Source organism: Temnothorax longispinosus, chromosome 3 (assembly GCF_030848805.1).
Source record: "Temnothorax longispinosus isolate EJ_2023e chromosome 3, Tlon_JGU_v1, whole genome shotgun sequence".
In the NCBI taxonomy this organism is placed as follows: Eukaryota; Metazoa; Arthropoda; class Insecta; order Hymenoptera; family Formicidae; genus Temnothorax; species Temnothorax longispinosus.
In genome coordinates, this window is record NC_092360.1 from 4,288,674 (window position 1) to 4,308,306 (window position 19,633).

The window sequence follows — 19,633 nt, forward strand, 5'->3', positions numbered from 1 at the left end:
GAATTCGTAAATTCGCGAAGTAAGTTCACGGAACTGGGGACCACCCTTCTCCGTTTCGATGGCACTTCACCCCTTCCAGCCAGGTCTCGCTGGACCCTCTCTTTCTCCCTCTCCCGCCGTTCTCTCGACGATCCGCTTCGCTGTTCCATCTCGAGGAGAGCGAGCTGGAAGTGGGAGGCCTGTATCACCGCCCGCTCCACCCTGCTACGTTCCCACCCCCCCCTTTCCCCGTGCAGTACCCTGCCACTGCTCCCATGCCTCCCACCACCGTCGTCTTCCGCGCGAGGAGCTTGGGCGCCCCCTTCCCCCCGTCCGGACTATAATGAAAGATATTAACTACAATTTTATATCGAATTACCGCTGAAACACATTTCAAATTACTTGGGCGTAGCCGTGGCACATAGCGGAGGCGCCGAGGTTGCTTCGGTCGGGATTGGCGGGATGCTTAACGGCGACGAACGGGATTGGCACGAATGTAACGGTGGTAGGGAGAACAGGAGGCGTGTCAGAATCCCGATATGGCCGCCCAGGAACGAGCAGAGGTGCCTGCCGTCCTCAGTACAGTCAGACCAGTCGTGGCAACTCGATGCACACGCACGTTTCGCGTGCACGACTACGTTCTTAGTTCTGGGCAGGTCGATCGGAGCGATTCTTCGTCCGGCGAGGATAAGGACTCCGCATCAGATCGACTTCTATCCCGGAATCGTACGTTCGCGATCGTCTGATCCGCGAATCGAAAGGCGCTGCCAATCGACGAATTTTCACCGTGACGGATATTCAATCTGCAGACATTTGTCAAAATTTGGTTCGGTCCTGTCAAAGTGATCTTGATGGTATAACAACGCGGCGAAACGTGAACGACGTGTCAGGTGACAGTGCGATCCGAAGAAGAACAGTGTTAATAGACTGTAACGGTATATTACCGATTTCAAGTCGATAATCGTTGACGAAAGTCTTGCCGTGAAAGTGATCAATCCTGGCACGCGTGACAGGCGACCACGATAAGCCGGCTAAACATAGACTTTCGAAACGGACGTGATCGAGATAGGACCAATCGTGTGACGGTTGCTGGACTAATCGGACTTTGATAGAAGTGATCGCTCGTAGTCGTTCATCCGACACAATTGTGATCTGGAAGGCTAGTGTGAAGGGTGTGCTAATATCTTATAGAAATTTGTCTTTAGATATCGCGTCTATTTCACGGTTAAACGATTTGTTGGCGATAGGAGGTCTCGAACTTGTTCCTACCTTCGTACACGCCGACCACGTAATCGCACAAAAGTGAGAGGAGAACGTGCCACGAGAGTCTTATATAAAAATAATTAATAATTGAACGAGCAAGGAAAAGGAGAAAAAGAAAAGCGGAAATGGCCGACGGCTCCGCTCTTATGCGCGGCAATTATGTTAAGTGGCCAATTAGCAATTAACCAGGGAGCCGAGCCGAGCGGCCCCTTAATTGCGCCTGGGAAGAAGGTGGTGGAGCGGAGGTGGAGCGACCGAGTTGAGCGGGAGGAAGTGCAAGGTGCACACGCATCGCGACGCAAATATCTGTCTCACGCGCTATTTACTCCAGATTTTGCTGAAAGATTTTCGCCTCGGTCGATTTTCCAAATCGCTCTCGGGCTTTTGGCGCTTTGAAGATCCCGACGCGATAGCGCGAGGCACAAATCTCTAAATATCTAAGGTCAAGCTTCATCAAAGTATTCATGTTCTCAACTCTAATGTTCGTCGCGAAAGTGATTTCTTGACCCTCTCGTCGGAAAATTCATCCTTCGATCACAGATTTAACATTGAGCGTCAAATGATGCCGGATAACGCGCCAACCGTACGCGCAAGAGGGGAAAAGGAGTGATCCAGAAATTGGGTCTATCGAGGATACAGTGAAGTGTGAAGTTGAAATAAAGTGAGAGGGCACGATCTCTTCCTGGGTTAGGCTACGTCGTCATTGTCGGCAAGATTCTGTCTCCCAGGTACCGGGCGAGTCCTGGGGTGGCGACAGAGGCACCTGCAGGTGCCCGTAGCCCGAAGGAACCACCTGCGTCTACCGTGATGACGGTCCATCATCAACAGAACCACCACGTGGCCGCTCTCAGTGGCGTCGCCGTGGCCAATAACGGTCTGAATCTGAGCAGGATGTCGGGCCTGGAGGCGCATCGGTTGGAGAACATCGTCGATCGGAACGGCGTAGCAGTGGAACGTCTCTCCAACGGACTGGACTCGCGGAACAACAATTTGAACAATAACAACGGCCTGGAAAGAGGCGATGCCTCGACGACGATGCCGCAGAGGTCGAGGTTCATGATCACCGATATCCTGGGCGGTGCGTCCAGCAAGATGCACCAATCCGGGCTGCCTAGCCAGGAGCCACCCGGAAGTCCACCCTCGACGCCGCGAGACCTCAGTGTCAGGCATCAGTTTAGAACGTCCTTGAGCAACAGTAATCTAGACGAGGACAGCGACGCCAGCCACCACGACGGCGCTTCCGTTACGTCCAATGGTAAATGATACTTTATTACACGTTTTCGAAACTGATGTGCTCGTCGCTTGGTGTAACGACGTGATGAAGCCGAGGCGATATCGAGATATATATGACTTTTAGGAATATTTTCAGTCTTTCTAAAGCGAAAGGGAGAGATATGTTCACATGACATAGTCATTGAAATGGGTTAGTTAGATTTTTGAAAGATATACTGTAGAAAAAATAGGATAAAGTTGAATATAGACCGCGGTCATATAGAAATTTATCCATCAATCTCCAAACCTCCATCAATTCAAGCTACAAAATTTGAAATATTTAATACGCCAGTAATTGCTTTAAAATTCTATTAGGCAATAATTATTTAGCTTTATTGCCAAGTTTATCGAGTCTCTTTTGTTTCTCACGAAAACGTGATATCTGATTTCGCTCCATTTTCCTATGTTACATGTCTATAGAAGTATATATAGATAATTTATTTCTGCATAACTAAGTGGTTCTTAAAACATATAATGGAGAGAGAAATAAAGAAATAAAAACATCATGTTTTTTTTCCATTTATCGATAGCCAAAACTTCCACTTGACTGAAAGGTAGTCGGCCGATAGCCCGCAGTTATATACGTTCATTACGAAACGTGCGAGTATTGTGATTTCGTTTATTCACCTGATCGTTTACCGTGGACTTTCACGGAGATGTCAAGGACACTCACGGGACACGGTCCTTCTCGACCGGATGTTCCAATCGGTGAGATCACGTCGGCCGTCGCTGGTTGCGCGCATAGAGAACGCCTCTTTCGAGAATCAGATATATCTCTGCTAAGATAAACGTTTCTCTGTCTCTCTCTGTCTCTCTCTCTGCGGGTTGCTGTACCCATCCGACCGACAACGTTTAGGAATTCTAATGGTTCTAAATTGGAGCTCGGCATATGAAAGCTTTAATTATGTTACCCTCATTTGTTTCATTCATCTTCTCTACCTGTGCCCCACTGTCCTCCGGAGTTCAATCCCTCGGGCTGAACAAGTGCTAAGTTGTCGTAACTTCTTTGATCGGACGACGCCGAATTTCGTAAGAAATTCGAGCCACCAGTATTACGCAAGAGCTCACGTTCGCACACGCACAACGGGGATGCAAGTGGAACGTTAGAGAATCGTTTTTTAATTACAGTGAAACTTTCACGCTAATTATCACAAGACCCGCGGGCTACGCGTGCAAATTATTAACTCTGACGCGCGTAAAGCTGCGAATATAAATGTAAATATAATACTTGTTTGAAAAGTGTTACTCGCTACTCGCTACTCGATTTCTATTCTAATAAACGTGTGTGTGCGTCGCTACGAAACCGCAAGGCGATCGCAAGGCAGAAATCGCGGCGGCATTTTCTCTCGGAACTCGTCGGAGGTGCTATTAAGGTGACCTGTGCCGAGCGTATCGGCACAATTTCCGTTAATTCGCAGCTTCTTCTCCCGACGAATCGTCCTCCTTTTCTCCCCTGAGGCTGCTTGTTTATAAACGCGATGTTCGAACGACGCCGCTCGCTACAACGACTTAAGCCGGCTGTTTGTTCCGTAATCGGCTTATTTCCTCAAAGAAGCGCATTAGCGACAATTACGCGGACGACGGCGATGTGATTAGAAGCGGCGGCGACGGGCAACGGTGGGTAACACTAATACTGCTTCCGCGCGGCACTAAATCCGGCGCTCCTTCCTTGTGAAAACATCAGCGGGCTATTAAGGCGCCAATTTTTCCACGACATTGACTCGCCGCGACGGCTCGCACCTTGCACCGCGTCGCTATTTATAACTCCCCTTAAGTGTTTCACGGACAAGACCAATGACCAGCCCCGGCGCGGCGTTTGGAAATCTCAAGAGTCACGTCATGGTAATCGATAATCGTCGTCCTTGCCTCGCTACGGTGACACGAGGGAATAGGGAAAAGTGCACCCGCGATAAGGGATATAAGTACTGCTAACGGATCGTGCCGGGCTCGAATCGTGCGACATGTACGTGTGATCGTACTGCGCTATTGCTCTTGTGTTTTTATTGTACCTTGGACTGAATATACGATAACTTACCGCGAAGAACGTTAGTTGGAAGAAAACGTCATCCCCCGAGATTATTTAAGTTTATTTTCAAAAGGCAAAACGAAAAGAGTTCGTACAAATTCTATATATAATAGGACTAAAATAGCATTCTCTACGTCAAGCGATAAATAAAATATTTTATAATCGATATTTTGTGACGCGTGTTCATACAATGAAACATGAATATTGTCAAGTGGCAACGGAAGTTTTTGAGTAATTTTCATTACTTATTTCTTTTGCCTACATGCTTTTTGCAATTCTACATTATTGATTTGTATATATATTTAAAATATAATTCTTCAAATAATAATAAAATAGTATTATCTAACTAGCCATTGGCCAGTTATTGATTTACCAGTATATCATTAGCACATTGTATTCAGCTTTAACTAGATTTACAGACATGAAGAACGCGTATCATCGACAAATAATGCTTGCTCTGCAACGAATATCGATGAATGAAAGTCATAATGTATCGTATAAAGCATAATCCATTAGAAAGTAATTTAGTTACGTGGTCAATTTTTACTATGTCTACGCATTACGCAAGTATCAACAAGCCCGCTACATTTATAAATAGATAAACATTTCTGTAAAGCTGTTTGTTGCAGTTATAAGCCATAACTTTTCATAACAAACGAAGCCATAGTCCATCCGAGTCATATCGAGCCGTCACAAAGACCTTGTAAAAAATGTCTGTGCGCGAATAATACGACGTGAAGTATTAGGAGCCGTGTATTAAAACGCGAAGTGCTTTTTTTCTTTTTTGAGCTAATGACGCGCGTTCGTTATTGGCGTTATCAGACGGTGCGGCGCGGCGGTCGATCTCGCGCCGCGACCATAATCGCCAATGCGTAAGTGGTATCCACCTTCCGTGGTACGCCAATGGGCCGCGGTCGCAGAATTATTAATGAAGGACAATTAGGAGGAGTAACGCCGATGTAATTGCCGCGCTACACGCTTTCACGTAGATTGGCCCAGGCGATTTTTTACGGGGCAGCTCTTCCTCCCTCCCGCCCCCTTTCTCTCCACCGTTAAAGCTGCGTCCGTCCAGTCCAATTTCCCGTCACGATTATTACATTCCGCCATCGCGCAACACGGCGGGACCGAGCGACGCCGGGGCTCGTCACGGTACAAATACGATCGATCTTTCACGCGGCGTTGATTAGAAAATTATTAACGTCGGACTAACAGCTAGACGTAATTGCCGGCGGATTTACGCATCGATCATACGTCGCGCCGCTGATCGTTAGCTGTTTACCTCTCGATAGAGAATCGCGAGCCCCTAATTATCGTCCTGGTTATGTCCTTACGCGACAATTGCACGCGTTTCGTGCGTCAAGTTGATGACCGGGGAATTATCAGGGAAGAGCAATTTAAGATACTGTTCTAATCGCGAAACAAAACATATACGAGAAAGTATATGCTAAATTTTATTTGATGATCTGTTTTTATGTCGTTATGTCGCGGAATATCACGGCAAAATTGTCTTTTCGCTATCTTCGGGAGCAATGTTTTGCTGATTGTTCTTTCAATGGTCACGTTCAGCAGCGAACGTTTATTTTGCAACTGTTGAAAGTTTTCTGAGCTCAGATTGGATTATTTCTCTAGATCTAAAAGAATAATCCAATCTGGGCTCAGAAAACTTTCAACAGTTGCAAAATAAACGTTCTGCTGAACGTGGCTATTCATTTGCGATTTATCGCAACACAAAGCGTTTACTTGTGTATACCATTTCGAGGCAAAAAAGGAGTTGACAAAAAAGCTAACAACAATTGTGTACAATAACGTATAATGAACAATTTAAAAAGTATAGAAGATTAGATTATAAGAAAGAGTAGAAATCTGAGAGACGCTGAGAAATTTCGAATTTTTTATAAAACCTATAATTTATGAATATAATAATGATTACGTCACTGTAACGTGCGTCAAATTCACACGAGTATAAACCATGCATGCGTTCGGAGCGTAACAAGTACCTCTCGTTTCTATCTTTTTCTATACATTTCTTTTAATACGGTTTTTGATATCACATCAATGCACTCCATTCTAGCTGGTTGAGAAAGGCGTGAAAAAAACCGATCTTTCTCATCGCGGAATATCATTTCTTGGACGCGTGTGCGCGTCGCTTGTAAGCCGCTTACGAAGCCAACATTCGTCCCCAGGTTCACATTGTTGTCATCTCCGTGTCGGTCCGGAAGGTCCTGCCATAGGGACCAGGCCGTTTCACGCCCTTACGGGGCGAGCTCGCTGACTTTTCGACGTGCGACTAATCCGAGAACCGGAAATGATTGGCAACCGTTTAGAAACTGGCACGGATTAGTTAGCTCTATGCGAGGGACTTTCGCGAGACGAAAGCAATTTCGTATACGAAGGCGCCTTTTTGCGAGCGCCCCGACAAGCCGGCTGTCGGACTTTTGACGACACAATCTACGCGCGGGATTAATCCACGATCTGAATATCGAGCCAAGAAGTGAAGAAGAGATTCAACGGTACGAAGCGGCGCGGCAGTGTCGAGAACTGAAATGCTGGTAGTCGCTACAAATGCCAGGGACAGTGAAGACTTTGAGTGACGCATGAAAACGATTATCTGCATGAGTATCGAATAGAGATGAAGTGATAACGCAAATTAAATAAAAATTAAATAATTAAGAAGCATGTTGAAATAAGTATTTTGTAACATTTTGTAATAATAAAATATTCATGGACGGGAAATCATTAAAGTGCGATTTCGAAAAGTGAGTTAAATGTGTGGTATTATATAAACCACAAAAACTCTAATCATATCATCAGAATATACTGAAGAAAACCAATGTTTTACGTTACGTTTTAGCATATGTTTTGGAAATCGCTACGATTTGGTGTTGCGCAGAATATCATGATGGATCTAATCGTAGCGAGTGATCGCGCAGAGGGAAGGTATTGTGTTTACAAAGTGGGTGATCTTAGATTATGCGTGGGTGATTAATTATTCCGTCGGAGGCAAACGTTTACGTAGGTAACAATGTGCAGAAGCGGATTGTTCGATCGAGAGTTTCACGGTACCTCGAATGAAATTTCTCAAAACGGCTCCGAGAAATCGTTTAGATCTCATAATTCAATCAGACGTTTTAATTAATTACTCTCTATAATTTGACGATTATCCTTTCGAGACGGCGTGGTTGGTATATCGATTTCGAGAAAGCGAGGTCAAGTTTGTCAATGCGGTTGCCGAGCGCTTAAGAGGATTTGAGAATCTTGTTAAGCGAATGCTGTGGAAACCAACCGCGCGAATCCCGACAACGACGGTAAACACCTGTCGGCGGCATACGCGAGGAAGTCTTTAGCGAAGTCCGGCCGTATAATGCGCGCGTAAGCGACTCGAGACGCGCGCTTGCTCAAAATAACGGGGTAATTATTGCTAATGTATACCGCGGTAGTTCAGAAACTTTCGAATTATATTCCTGACGATGTAATTGCGAGCATCCTTCAACTAAAGGATAAAAATGCGATTTTTGGGGTCGACGTAAAAAGTTTTTGAAATTAGAAGCGATATGTGTATGTATAAAGCAGTTTCGTAATATATATATATACATTTGTATACATTTGTACATATTTATAAATTATATAATTTAGAGAACATTCTAATATATATTGTACATAATTATATATACCTCATTTTAAACCTTTTAACCAGAGTAACCGGAAATTAAAAAGATTATTCAAATTTTAAAGATAAACATGAATATTTATAGTATAATTTTAAGCGAGCTGGCGCGAATCAATTTTTACGAAATGGAAAATTTGCCCTCGCATTTTCGCAATTATTCTGCGAACGGTAGGTTGATGCAATCGTCGCATTTCTGTTCACCGCCTACGCGGAATGCGCTTCATGAAATTCGAGAAACACGAGCACCCCGCGGAAACCTTAGGCTTATATAATATGATCTGACAGTAACACTCGATTGCATTTTTCCCTATAATGTTTCCATGCGGCAATAGATCGCCGTGCAAACCGTCACACGACACCTCGCAGTCCTTATTCTGCTATGATATCCTTAAATAAATTATATTATGAAACGATATAGCTATCTAAGAGTTGCTTATGATTGCGCAAACTGCCGCAAATTTTAATGCGATATTAGGAGAATTATTTCATTAATGCATACGATATAACGATACTAATTACGTTTAGTATCGCTGTTATATGCAAATATTATGTAATATTTATTCTTATTTATCGTTAAAAACTTCTCGTTTGCATATTTAGTCTTTCGTGTGCGACTACTTTAGTAATATTTTGCTTGTTTTTTTTTTTAATACATTTATCATTTGTATGTATTTTAAGATTAGAACGTTAAAAGTATAAAAATAAATGGTTTTAAAAGATACTATGAAAAGTCGACGTATGGGATACTAATTTGGTACTCAACCCCGTAGTTTGTTTTTGAAATTCTCGCCGACAGTTTTTGTCCCCCGTGGGATCGCTGCAAATAGAGTGGGCAGGCAATAAAACGTTGCCCCATAACATTATTCCCAGTGTTTTCTCCCCTAAAGGTGGCGACGCGGTAACACAATACAGAAGAGGGGTCAGATTCTGCCCCGTCGAGGGCCACCGCCTTTGTATACGATACGAGGGGTTGTAGGTGGCGACGGTAAGAGAGCACCCCCTACGACACGGGGCCAAACGAAGAGGTGTGACTCGAATTTGTAAGCAAAATTCCACAACAGCTTCCCTAGGTGCTTCCGTGGAAAAAATTACTCTCATAGTTTCTTGTTTTTCGCTTACAAAATTAGTTCTACATTGTTAATTCGTATGTAAAATTAAGATGTATATATTCGACATAGATGCTCGCAATATATCATTTACTGAGATAATGATTTTATGCTATTACAAAATTATTAAAAAATTAGCGCTTTTATTATTAATTAAATGTTACTGTTATTTTAAAATTGATAAAGCGCTTTTTATATATATTCATATAAGCTTACATCTGATTAATTGCTTCGAGATAAAACACACATAAACTATTCCCGTCTATATTTCCTAAATAATAGGAAATATAGACATTCTCTAACTTTAGAGAATGTCTGTAAATATTCGATAAAAAAGCGTCGTTAGCCACTCCTTTCTTGACAAAAAGAAAGTCCGTCGGCCATGTTATTTATTCGTATCCGCAGCATTGATCAGCCACAACTATTATTCCTTTTTTATGGAATGATTATATAAACTGCATATATATTTTTTGTACTTATAAAAGAGTGAACTTTATAAGCAAAAATATAGGTTTGTAACCTTTCTCGGGTCTCCTTGTCTCTCTCTTTCTCTCTCTTTGTCCCTCTTTGTCGCTCTTTTGGATTACTTACGCGATGCACTCAGCGCGAAATAGCAAATAAAAGCAAATAAAATCGCGGGCGCGCAGCACAATGGAAACTCCGGCTTTTCCCTCCTCTCTTTCCCACTCTTCGCCTTAGCAACCCTTCCACCCCACCTTCATCCGCCAAGATCATAAAGTGCGAGGCAACGCTTTGCGAAAGTTTTATTATTCTCATTTTTACGATCCGTCCGGCTGACTCCCTCGGCTACAGCTACTTGCGCTGCACTCTACATCCTGCGCATTCGTCACAGTGTCTGCAAGTTTTCGCATGCAGTCCTTGGCCCAGTAACGATGTCAAAGTGCTCGATTGCTCGGGAAGTTGCTTGTCGCTATATTTAATGGCTATAATATAATTTCTTTATGAAAGAAATCTACATTTTTCTCCCTTTCCTTTTCTTTCTTTATCTTTCTTTCTCTTTTTGTCTTTTTACACTTGTGCAAAATAACCATTATTAACGATTACTCAAAAATTGTCGATACAGTCAGTGGAGTCGGTAGACATAGCTCGTTAAAAATTTCAGCGAAAAATGCACGTTAAGAAAAATAATCATAAAATTTTGTAAAAAGAAAATAAATATAAATGAAATAAATATAAATATACGTACGCATAATGTAAATGTAGAAATATTTGATGGTATATGCTTCATTTTTTTTAATTTCTCAATTTGTGTACATTAAATAAGTATTGAATATTTAAAGATTATTGTATATATATATATATACTTAAAAATATGAGATATAAAACGATGAACAAAATCTACAAACGCAAGAGTTTTTTTCCAATGATTTATATGACGTTTAAGAGTTCCCATTTTGCTTTAATAAATTTGTTAAAACTCGTGCTTTTGAAAATTGCAATCACAATTGGTGCATAAACCATGATGATGGCGACGTGAACGATTTGACCGCGACGACGTGGACGACGACGGCAACATGCTGGCACTAATTGCAGCGGCGCATAATTGCTCGATAAACATCCTGTTAATCTCACTTTTATGCGCCATACATTGTATCGCGGCGATGCTTGTGGCACGCAAGTCCCCCTCGTTTCCTCCATTCTTCCCTGTCCTTCTCCCTTGCTCTTTCTCTTTCACGTAATGCGACTTGAGAACACGTCATGATTTTCACTGGCGCGGCACATCCGTTACGGGCGCCATGTTTGCGAGAACCTCTTTAAAATACATTTCGCCGCTTGACAGTGGAAATGACGCTTACCGTCGTGACTTATGGAACACGAATACCTCGCGAGCGTTAGTGTTAATTAACGCGGAGCTATTGTCGCATGTCACACGTAACGTCGGTAGTAACGCTTTGGGAAAATGCGCGTTTAAAATGTTATTTTCCGCTCGATTCTCGGGGATCGAAATCATTACACCTAATCTCATTGTCAGTAAATTCGCTTTGCGATACTACGGATCTGGAAAAATATACTACTGCATCAGTCATCATGTTTCTATTGTCATAAAAGACTATAAAGATCATCTTTATATATGATTTATACTATTAAAATTTAAATTCTTCAAAATTTTGCCAGTTTTAAAACCTTTTTTAGAAGTTTCTGCTCAAAATTGCGACATCGTTGTGATAAAAAGAATGAATTTTAACAGCAACATTAAATAAAGCTTAAACCTGATCGCTTCGCCTATCCACTTTATCCATATAGCTTTATTCACGATCACGTTACTCGAAAAATCCCTTCGGGAGCCCACTCGTTTGTTTCGTGAACTCAACATACAGAGTAAAAAGTCGCCGTAACACGTTTTATAACCATAGACAAGTCTACATAAAACCCGGTGACTACGTGTCGTGTCGGTAAAAGATGTGGAAAGATAAAGGAAAACTGTCCTAGTCCCCAAAAGGAAAGAAGATGCTCGAGTTACTTTAGCGGCTAGACGAAGTTGCCGGTAACATCTTGAGAGTATTTTGAGAACTTGGCTGAAATATTCTGCACAAGAGAGAGAAAAGTCTACGGAGCGAATTCAGACCACTGCCTTACGCAGAACAGATCCATTTTAAAACGCTAAAGTTTCGTTTGATCGTCACACACGCGCGATTTGGTGCGTATGTTTTGTTTGATGAATGATGCGCCCCGTCACGAGCAACGAGCCGCACTCTGTATTCGCGAAGAAAGTTCATATTGATGAGTTTATTTCGATGTGTAATGTGTCGCCGTATAATTATATTGATGGGACTGGGTAATATTGCAACTATCGAGCAGATAATTGGATGGCTTTATGGTGTAATGAATAATGTGCGGAATTTGTAATGTCACATTATTGTTATAACTGAGGGAAAAAATATCGATCATCCCTCACATTGAATCATTAGGTTCAGAAGAGCAACGCTATAAAGAGCGAATAACCTGGAAGAAGTTTTTTTTACGTTTTAACAATTTCCTACTTTTGCTGCCAACGAAAAGCATAATAGCTATTGTGTAATGTTTCGAAGAACATGTATTAATAGCATCACTTATGACACGCGTTATTCGAAGACAATTGAAGTATACGATTTAACTATTATCATCTTCGCTCATCGATTTATTTTGCACCTACGTATTGCGCGTTTTAATTTTATCTCGCAGGAAGCATATATGATCGCGAATCGTGACTTCAATCCGGGGATGGAGACCACTTTGAGTAAAGCCGATCGCAGGCGTCGCCATTTCGCATCAAAGTGAAAACGCTGCATGGGGTAAAGAGTGGCGCATGAACACGCTCGTAAGGACGAGGCGGACACAGATAAGCCCTGAGCCCTGGGCTACGTGCCTCGCAGACGAACGGCGGGCGGACGCCCGCAGCTGGGAAAAAAGAGGGATGGATGTTTCGCGATGGTTCTCGAGTTACTGCGCAAAGGAAGGGCAGGGGGTTTGGGAGTGGGAAAAGTTCCGCCTAACGTCTTGGAAGTGTCTCAAAAGGAGAACTCCGACGTCGGTCGGGACCTGGGCTCTAAGTGTATCACATAGTAAATTTAGTTTTCCAACCTCCGTTTCCACCGTTCCACTCTTATATTTTCCCGTCCCCCCTCCCTCCCACCCTAAGCTCCTTTTCGCGTCCACCCCTTTCCTCCGTTTCGTGGACAAGTCTCGGGAGCTCGAATCGAGCTGTGGTGCTGATGCAGCCAGGACGGAGCTCCTTGTTCCAAGCCTTTTCTGGGGAGGGAATCGGGGGAAGGGGGAGGGTGAGCGCGCGCGTACGCCATGGTAGCCAACATGGCGCGGTAGAGTCTGGACCCGTTCGAGCGAATCTGGCCGATCAAACGGGGGCTAAGAGCCGCGCTTTCGTCCGGGTTAACTCAATCCACGAGCTTTCTATCTTCCCGATCTCCTCCTCCCTTCGCCGTTTCCCTTCCGGAGCTATGTTATTCCTGGCTACATCCCCCATTGGTTCCACCTCCTGCCAGGATGCTTCTCTCCGCGCCATCCACGACCGTTCCAATCGATGAGCTCGCGACAACGGGCCTTTAGATACTTTTAGAAGCCTGTGCGGGCTTTTATTCCCCCAGGAGGTTAAGTCTCGATGGTTTTCTGATCGGGACTTCTCGGGAGGTTGCTCGATTTACTTGTGACAAGACACGTCCCCCCGCTGCGGGGTAATTCGAAGAGGGTTGGATAATTTATCTGACGAGGCGCAAAGAGTTCTTCTATATTTAAAAAAAACTGCTCCAAAAATTTATACAATGTGAAAGTTATTGTGAAAAAACCGATCCTAAACAATATTTGTAGAAACTGCGTCTATTTTCTATCCTTCTTCTCTTTTGAGACAATATAATGAGAAAAGCCGGGTATAATACTTGGTCACTCTCCAAAATTTTTTCAATTTTAATCGAGGCAACAAATATAATATTTATTACTCCTATAATAGTTTGAAAATCTGTGAGAGTGACCAAATTTCTTATCCTGTGTTTTCCATCATATTATTAACATCATTCACTTCTCTCTGATAACTGCTCTCAATTCCCCGTTCTGTTCAAATGGAAAATCACCTGTTTCTCATCGGGCTGTTCTTTTACGACAGAGACAAGAACGATGGCGTAATGAGTTTCGAGAGGGATGAAATAAGCATGGCACGGGCGCGCGACTGTGCGCCGCGTGTGAGTGTGACTCGTATCGGGTGTAATCGGTTTCCTCGGGGAATCCCACCCTCTCTTTTCTCTATCTCTCTCCGGATACGACGACGTATCGGGGGGATAATTTGCGGCGTCTCGACGCGGCTGCGTGGTCCAATCCGCGATATCAGCCAATCGGCTCTCGGCTGCGCGGAGAGTCGAACTGAGAACAAAAGGATCCCATTCTCTTTCTCTCTCTCTCTCTCTCTCTATCTCCCTCTCCCTTTCTGTTTCGCCGATGAGAGAGGCGGCTGCAATCGCCATGCAGGCAACGACAAAAACAACTACCGCGTATAATCCACGCGCGCGGCATTGATTCCACCCTTCGCGAAAACAAAAGCTTGGCACTCCGGCACTTCGCAATTCCTGATAGACCGGCGATTCTTTACGGCGATCTTTTTGGCAAAATAGTTGTATTAGTGATATATACGAATATCGTGAAACTTATAAATAACATTTCAAAAAATATAAATCTTGGAGGGTAAAAATTTAGTTAAAATAAAGTTTGCTCGAAACTAAACGACAAGTGAAATCTCGTTATATATGTAATTCCCAAAAATAATAAATAATTGTAATTAAGTTACACATTGTTATTTATTAAGGTAGGCGTCTCGCTACGTGCTAGTCATGTGACTGTTTTTAGGTTTTCACGTTCAGAAATATATTTTAGGCAATTTTTGCTAAGGGAAAAATAATTTTATGAATTATGGTGTAAAATTTCATACGTGACAAAGTATGTTACTTTTTCCAAATTATGTTATTTTTCTCATTTGACTCCGTTTTGATCAGCTGATCATGCGAGTCGTCGAGAAAGGTTACAAGTGAGGTTACATCTCCTTTTCGATTGAATTTTGACAATTACTCAGAAAGGGTTTCAAAACGCATGACAGGGGTGTCAATCACTATCCAATTCGGCTAAGAAAGACGAGCCCCATAACCTGCAACTACAGTGATTAGCCAGCGGCGTTGCCAAGTCTTCCCAACCTCACCTCGACCAAAAAATGTCTGCTCGATTACCGCATTTTCACTAAAATAAACTAAAAAATTAGCAGCGAAATCTCCGGTAACCTATATATTTTATGGTTGCATTGGATTCTTCGAAATCTAATGTACAAAAAGCAATGTTTTTTTCTCACTTCATCTAATCGACAAATACGAAAATATGTGATTAAAACCGTGATAGAGCCTTCTTTTCTGTATGAAGTAATGCAAAATTTGTGATTTTCGAGATCGATTTTCTAGAGTAAATAGTCGGTAAGGAGCCACAGAAAAAATCGACTGCAAAGCTGATCATATAATTTGATATAAAATCCGAAATCGAAAACTTTATCTAATACATGCCCTGACGAGACGACTACCTTAAACGTTTAAGTAGCTCTTATTAGTGCATACTCAATTCCCAGAATCGTTGCTTTCTCCTCCTTTTTTGGAGATATAACTTTATACTTTATAGCTAAGTCGTACGACGAGACGGAAGGAAAGCAAGGAGACGTTCAATATCAACAGTTTTGCAATTTCAGGTGGCAAAGAGGATGATCCTAAAAGCTCGTCCTCGAGTTCCTTGAGCTCCGCGCAGAGTAAGAAGCAGCGTAAGGCACGCACAGCTTTTACGGATCACCAACTTCAGACTCTGGAGAAGAGCTTCGAACGGCAAAAGTACCTCAGCGTGCAGGACAGGATGGAGCTGGCGGCGAAACTGCAGCTGACAGACACGCAAGTGAAAACGTGGTACCAAAACAGAAGGTAAGCGAAACGAGAGACCCGTTACTAATTTCTAAATGAGACACAACGCGACATATGCGGACGATAATTAATTTTGTGATCGCCCTCAGGCAACAATCGCGACACGGTAGTTTTTTACGTTTAAAAATTTATTCAGGACTGGGCCCCTAAACCGCGAATAAAATGTATTGATAACATTTTAGCATTGTAATATTACATATAATATTACATATAATATCTACTGATGGGAGTAAGTTTTGGAAATTATTATTATTTATTATGTTTAATTATAATTATTTTTTATAAAAAACGACAGCCTCTTTTTCTCTTAAGTAATATCAAAAACTTAAAAATAATTTTCATGAACGTCATATACCGTTTAACTTTTTCGATCGAGTTTTTTATTAAAAGAGATACTGAGAAAATTTTTATTGAAAGATAATTACTAGAAGTATCTGCCTTTCAGCGCGCGATTGACTACATGATGAGGCTGCGCGTAAAAAACCGTCGAATAGCCGTTAAAAGTTGGACTCTAAAGAGACAAAGGTGGAACCATGACGCTCGATCGATCTCTCGATGCTCGCGTTATACATTGTTGAATATCGGATGGAAAGCTCCTCATCACGATCCCCCGTCTCGGAAGTATGGCGGCGCGGTTCTTTGTGCCGGTGCGTGTCGAATCCGTAAATGGAAATCGCGGCGGCCAACAAAGGCGTTGTTTACGTGGTTAAACGCGAGGATCGTTGGTCAAAACCCAAGCAAGTATCTCGAGAGTCATGCGCCTCCGTTACCGGTTTTGCGGTCCATCTTATAAGAATATCGTCCTCGTCGACACTTTAATAAGCTAAAGATAATTTTCGTCGTTACGACACATAGATTTCTTTTTCGAGAATTATTAAAAAAATTGTACAATTAAATCAATATTATAATTTCTGAAGGAACTCTAAAAAAATGTGTATTGAAACAAGCGTGCAACTTATTTGGACTTCGACGCTATCAAAAACGGAAAATATTCTTTCTAAACTTAAAGAAGTATTCTGGTTTGGAAGGTATTTTTCAGGAATTTTTTGTAGGCAAACGAAGAACGAATAATGAACTTTGCATGTTCTTTTAGCCTTATTTTAAGAATATATTTTTATTTTGTAAGTAACAAAAATGCTTTTCTTTTCTATGTTTTACCCTGATCACTGGGAGATGTAAATGATGGACGATGCAAATGATTCTACCTGTTCTAGGTATCTGGAATGCAAAAACCAAAAATTTTCTTATTCAGGAAAAATGTGGCTATCGTCTGAACAAAAACTAAACCAATATTTCTATTCTGGACAAAAGAAGATACCTAGAACTAAAATCATTTACACTGTCCATCATTTACAAACTTATATCTCCTAGTGATCAGGGTATAACATGGAAAACAATAGCATTTTTGTTACTTAAAAAATAAAAATATATTTTTAAAATAAGGCTAAAAGAGAACATGCAAAGTTTACCGTTATTTGACTTTTTCGTTTCTCTACAAAGTTCCTGAAAAATACCTTTTTTTTTACGGCCATTTAAACGAGAATACCCCATTAATACAAGACATTAGCAAATATATCTATACTAAAGAGAAAAGGTCTGTTTTGATAATATTGGGACTGTTGTTTTACATTGATCCGTTATAAAATTAACCTCAGGTCTATCATGTCGGTTCCTTTACGAAAGTAAAATCAGGCAGCTGGAATCGGTTTCAAAATCCTCTGCGGCATCCTTTGTAAATGCGATTTCGCAAAGTCATCCAGTGGCGCCTATAGTTTCGTAGTTTTTCATGGGCCATCTACCTCTTTCCAATCTAATCAGCAGGCTTGTTGGTCGGCTCGCAAACCCCGCGTCAAAAGTTTACCGAACGAAATTAAAATCGCATGCCATGGATGGTCCCGCGGAATCATTTCGACACGCTTCGTCCCGAATAAACGAGTGTAACATCGGCGAGGAAAGTTCTATATCATTCTCCTTTCTTGAAAAACCACAGGCGACAAATAATATCAGAACTATATTTAAATTTTTCATAACGTAGTTGCATAAAATATTTTTCTATTTTATTCGTGATAATAATTTTAAGAATAAAACGACGTAAAAAAATTCTTTTCTATTTTTTTCCACTAGCAAACGTAATGTTTAAAAATAGTTTTTGTTTTTTCCTTATGTTTTTACATTCTTATGGTACGCCTATTCGAAACTAAAATTCTGATAAAATCTCGATTAAAATGTCGATTTTATTCTTACGCCCGATATGCAAAATCTACCACGCCGGCTATATTGATCTCATTACGCTACTTAATTATCACTACTCTCTTGTTCCTCCCGTCGCGCTGAACGTACGGTGATTAGCAGGGAACACCCACAAGTCATGACTTCGCGACTTCTGCCGGCGGCCGTTTAGTTTAGACAAGCGGCCGATCGCGCACAAAGAAGGCGAATCGTTAATGAGGATCCTCGTAGATCGTGATGTACGATGTACGAAAAGGTAAAGGCCGGGCGAGGCGAGCGCCCAGACTCTAGACTGTGTCATTAGACTGTCAATTACCGGTGGAGCGAATGGCGTAATGACAGGCAGCGAGCGCTGCCAAGCGTGGCGCCGCGCCGCTCCGCTCCGCTCCGATCGTGAAAGACTGCCTGCATTTCGGCGGCCGTTCAATTTTTTCGTGCGTAATTGCGTGCCGCCGAGTCCACGATTTTCAAAGACGCTGCTGCTCGTTTCCCATATCACGTCGGCGCGGAGCGGCGCGGCGCTCCACGCGGCACATCGCAATTGTACACGGCGTAATCGTTACGGCTATTTATTTCTACAGTCGGCAGTTTGCTCGCTCATTACGCCGGATCGGCGTAATGGACAACGGTGATTAAGGATCGCTTTTGATACAGAACTTGCGTAGCGCGCGTGAATTACTGTTATATCGCGTTATATCTCGTTTGCGTTTCGCCTGCATGCCGTCATGCCGATTCGAGAAATAAACTCGGCTTTTGTCTGTTAGTTCATGCGTGTCGAATTGAAAACGTGAACGTTTCCGGCACGAGCGAGCTGCTGATGATCGATCGAATTTTGAATACTTGTACAAAATAGTCTGGCAAGATAAACAGAAGCGCTTTTCGCACGATTTTCTTGCTTCAGAATGAATTGTTGCAGCTTGGAAAGAATTTTCACGATAAATTTCCGATCGACGTAGATTTATTGTTGGAAGATACACCCGCGATGTAATAAGTACCCCCGTGTCAACGGAATCAGACCTAGTGTACCCCCTTGGAACCTGTATTAATTGCTACACGTTTCATCAAATATACCGTCAAAGTGCGAAGTCCCGTATATCGCGCGCGGCATAAATTACAGATCAGCATGACGTGCGCTTTAATCTTTGTACATGTCTCGCGCAATACTTGGAGCCGTGAAGAGTTCCTCCCTCTCCCGCTCTCTCCTTTCTCGCCGTTCTTCGACGTAGCCACGGCGTGGCGGCGTACGCTAATTAATTTTCGCCATGTTGACACTCAGCCGCGCTTAATTAATAGGACGAAAATGAGGAAACCGACCGAAGTCGCGCGGGGGGGAGGCACGTGTGCGCGCCGCGGCCGCGGCACGTATCGTCGCGCGAGGGGCCGCGCGCGGAGAAGGTGAAGGCCGCCGCGGCAAAAAGCCGGGAAAATTAGTGACGCTCCTGACTGACGGGCGGCTTCTTAAGTGCCCGCTTAAAGTTTTGTTGCTCGGTGCACGCCCCGATGCGGTGTGACTCGGCGCTTCTTCGCGGAGGCGCCGGCCACACCTCGGGCGCCACAGCGACGCGGACTCTGCTCCCTTTTTCTCCCGTCCCGGGCTAAACGCTCGCCGAAAACCAGAACTTTGCCGCGAAGATTCAACAAA

The 19,633-nt window shown here is 42.8% G+C and overlaps 1 protein-coding gene across 1 annotated transcript in view; it reads left to right on the plus strand.

The window, feature by feature from the left end:
- The first annotated feature begins 545 nt into the window (after positions 1-545).
- LOC139809749 (uncharacterized) overlaps positions 546-19,633 on the plus strand; it is a 32,057-nt gene continuing 12,969 nt past the window's right edge. Inside the window, exons 1-2 of the mRNA XM_071772898.1 lie at positions 546-2,497; positions 15,540-15,762. Of these exons, the coding sequence (XP_071628999.1) occupies positions 2,050-2,497; positions 15,540-15,762 (671 nt within the window). The 5' untranslated portion in view covers positions 546-2,049. The remainder of the gene's footprint in view (positions 2,498-15,539; positions 15,763-19,633) is intronic.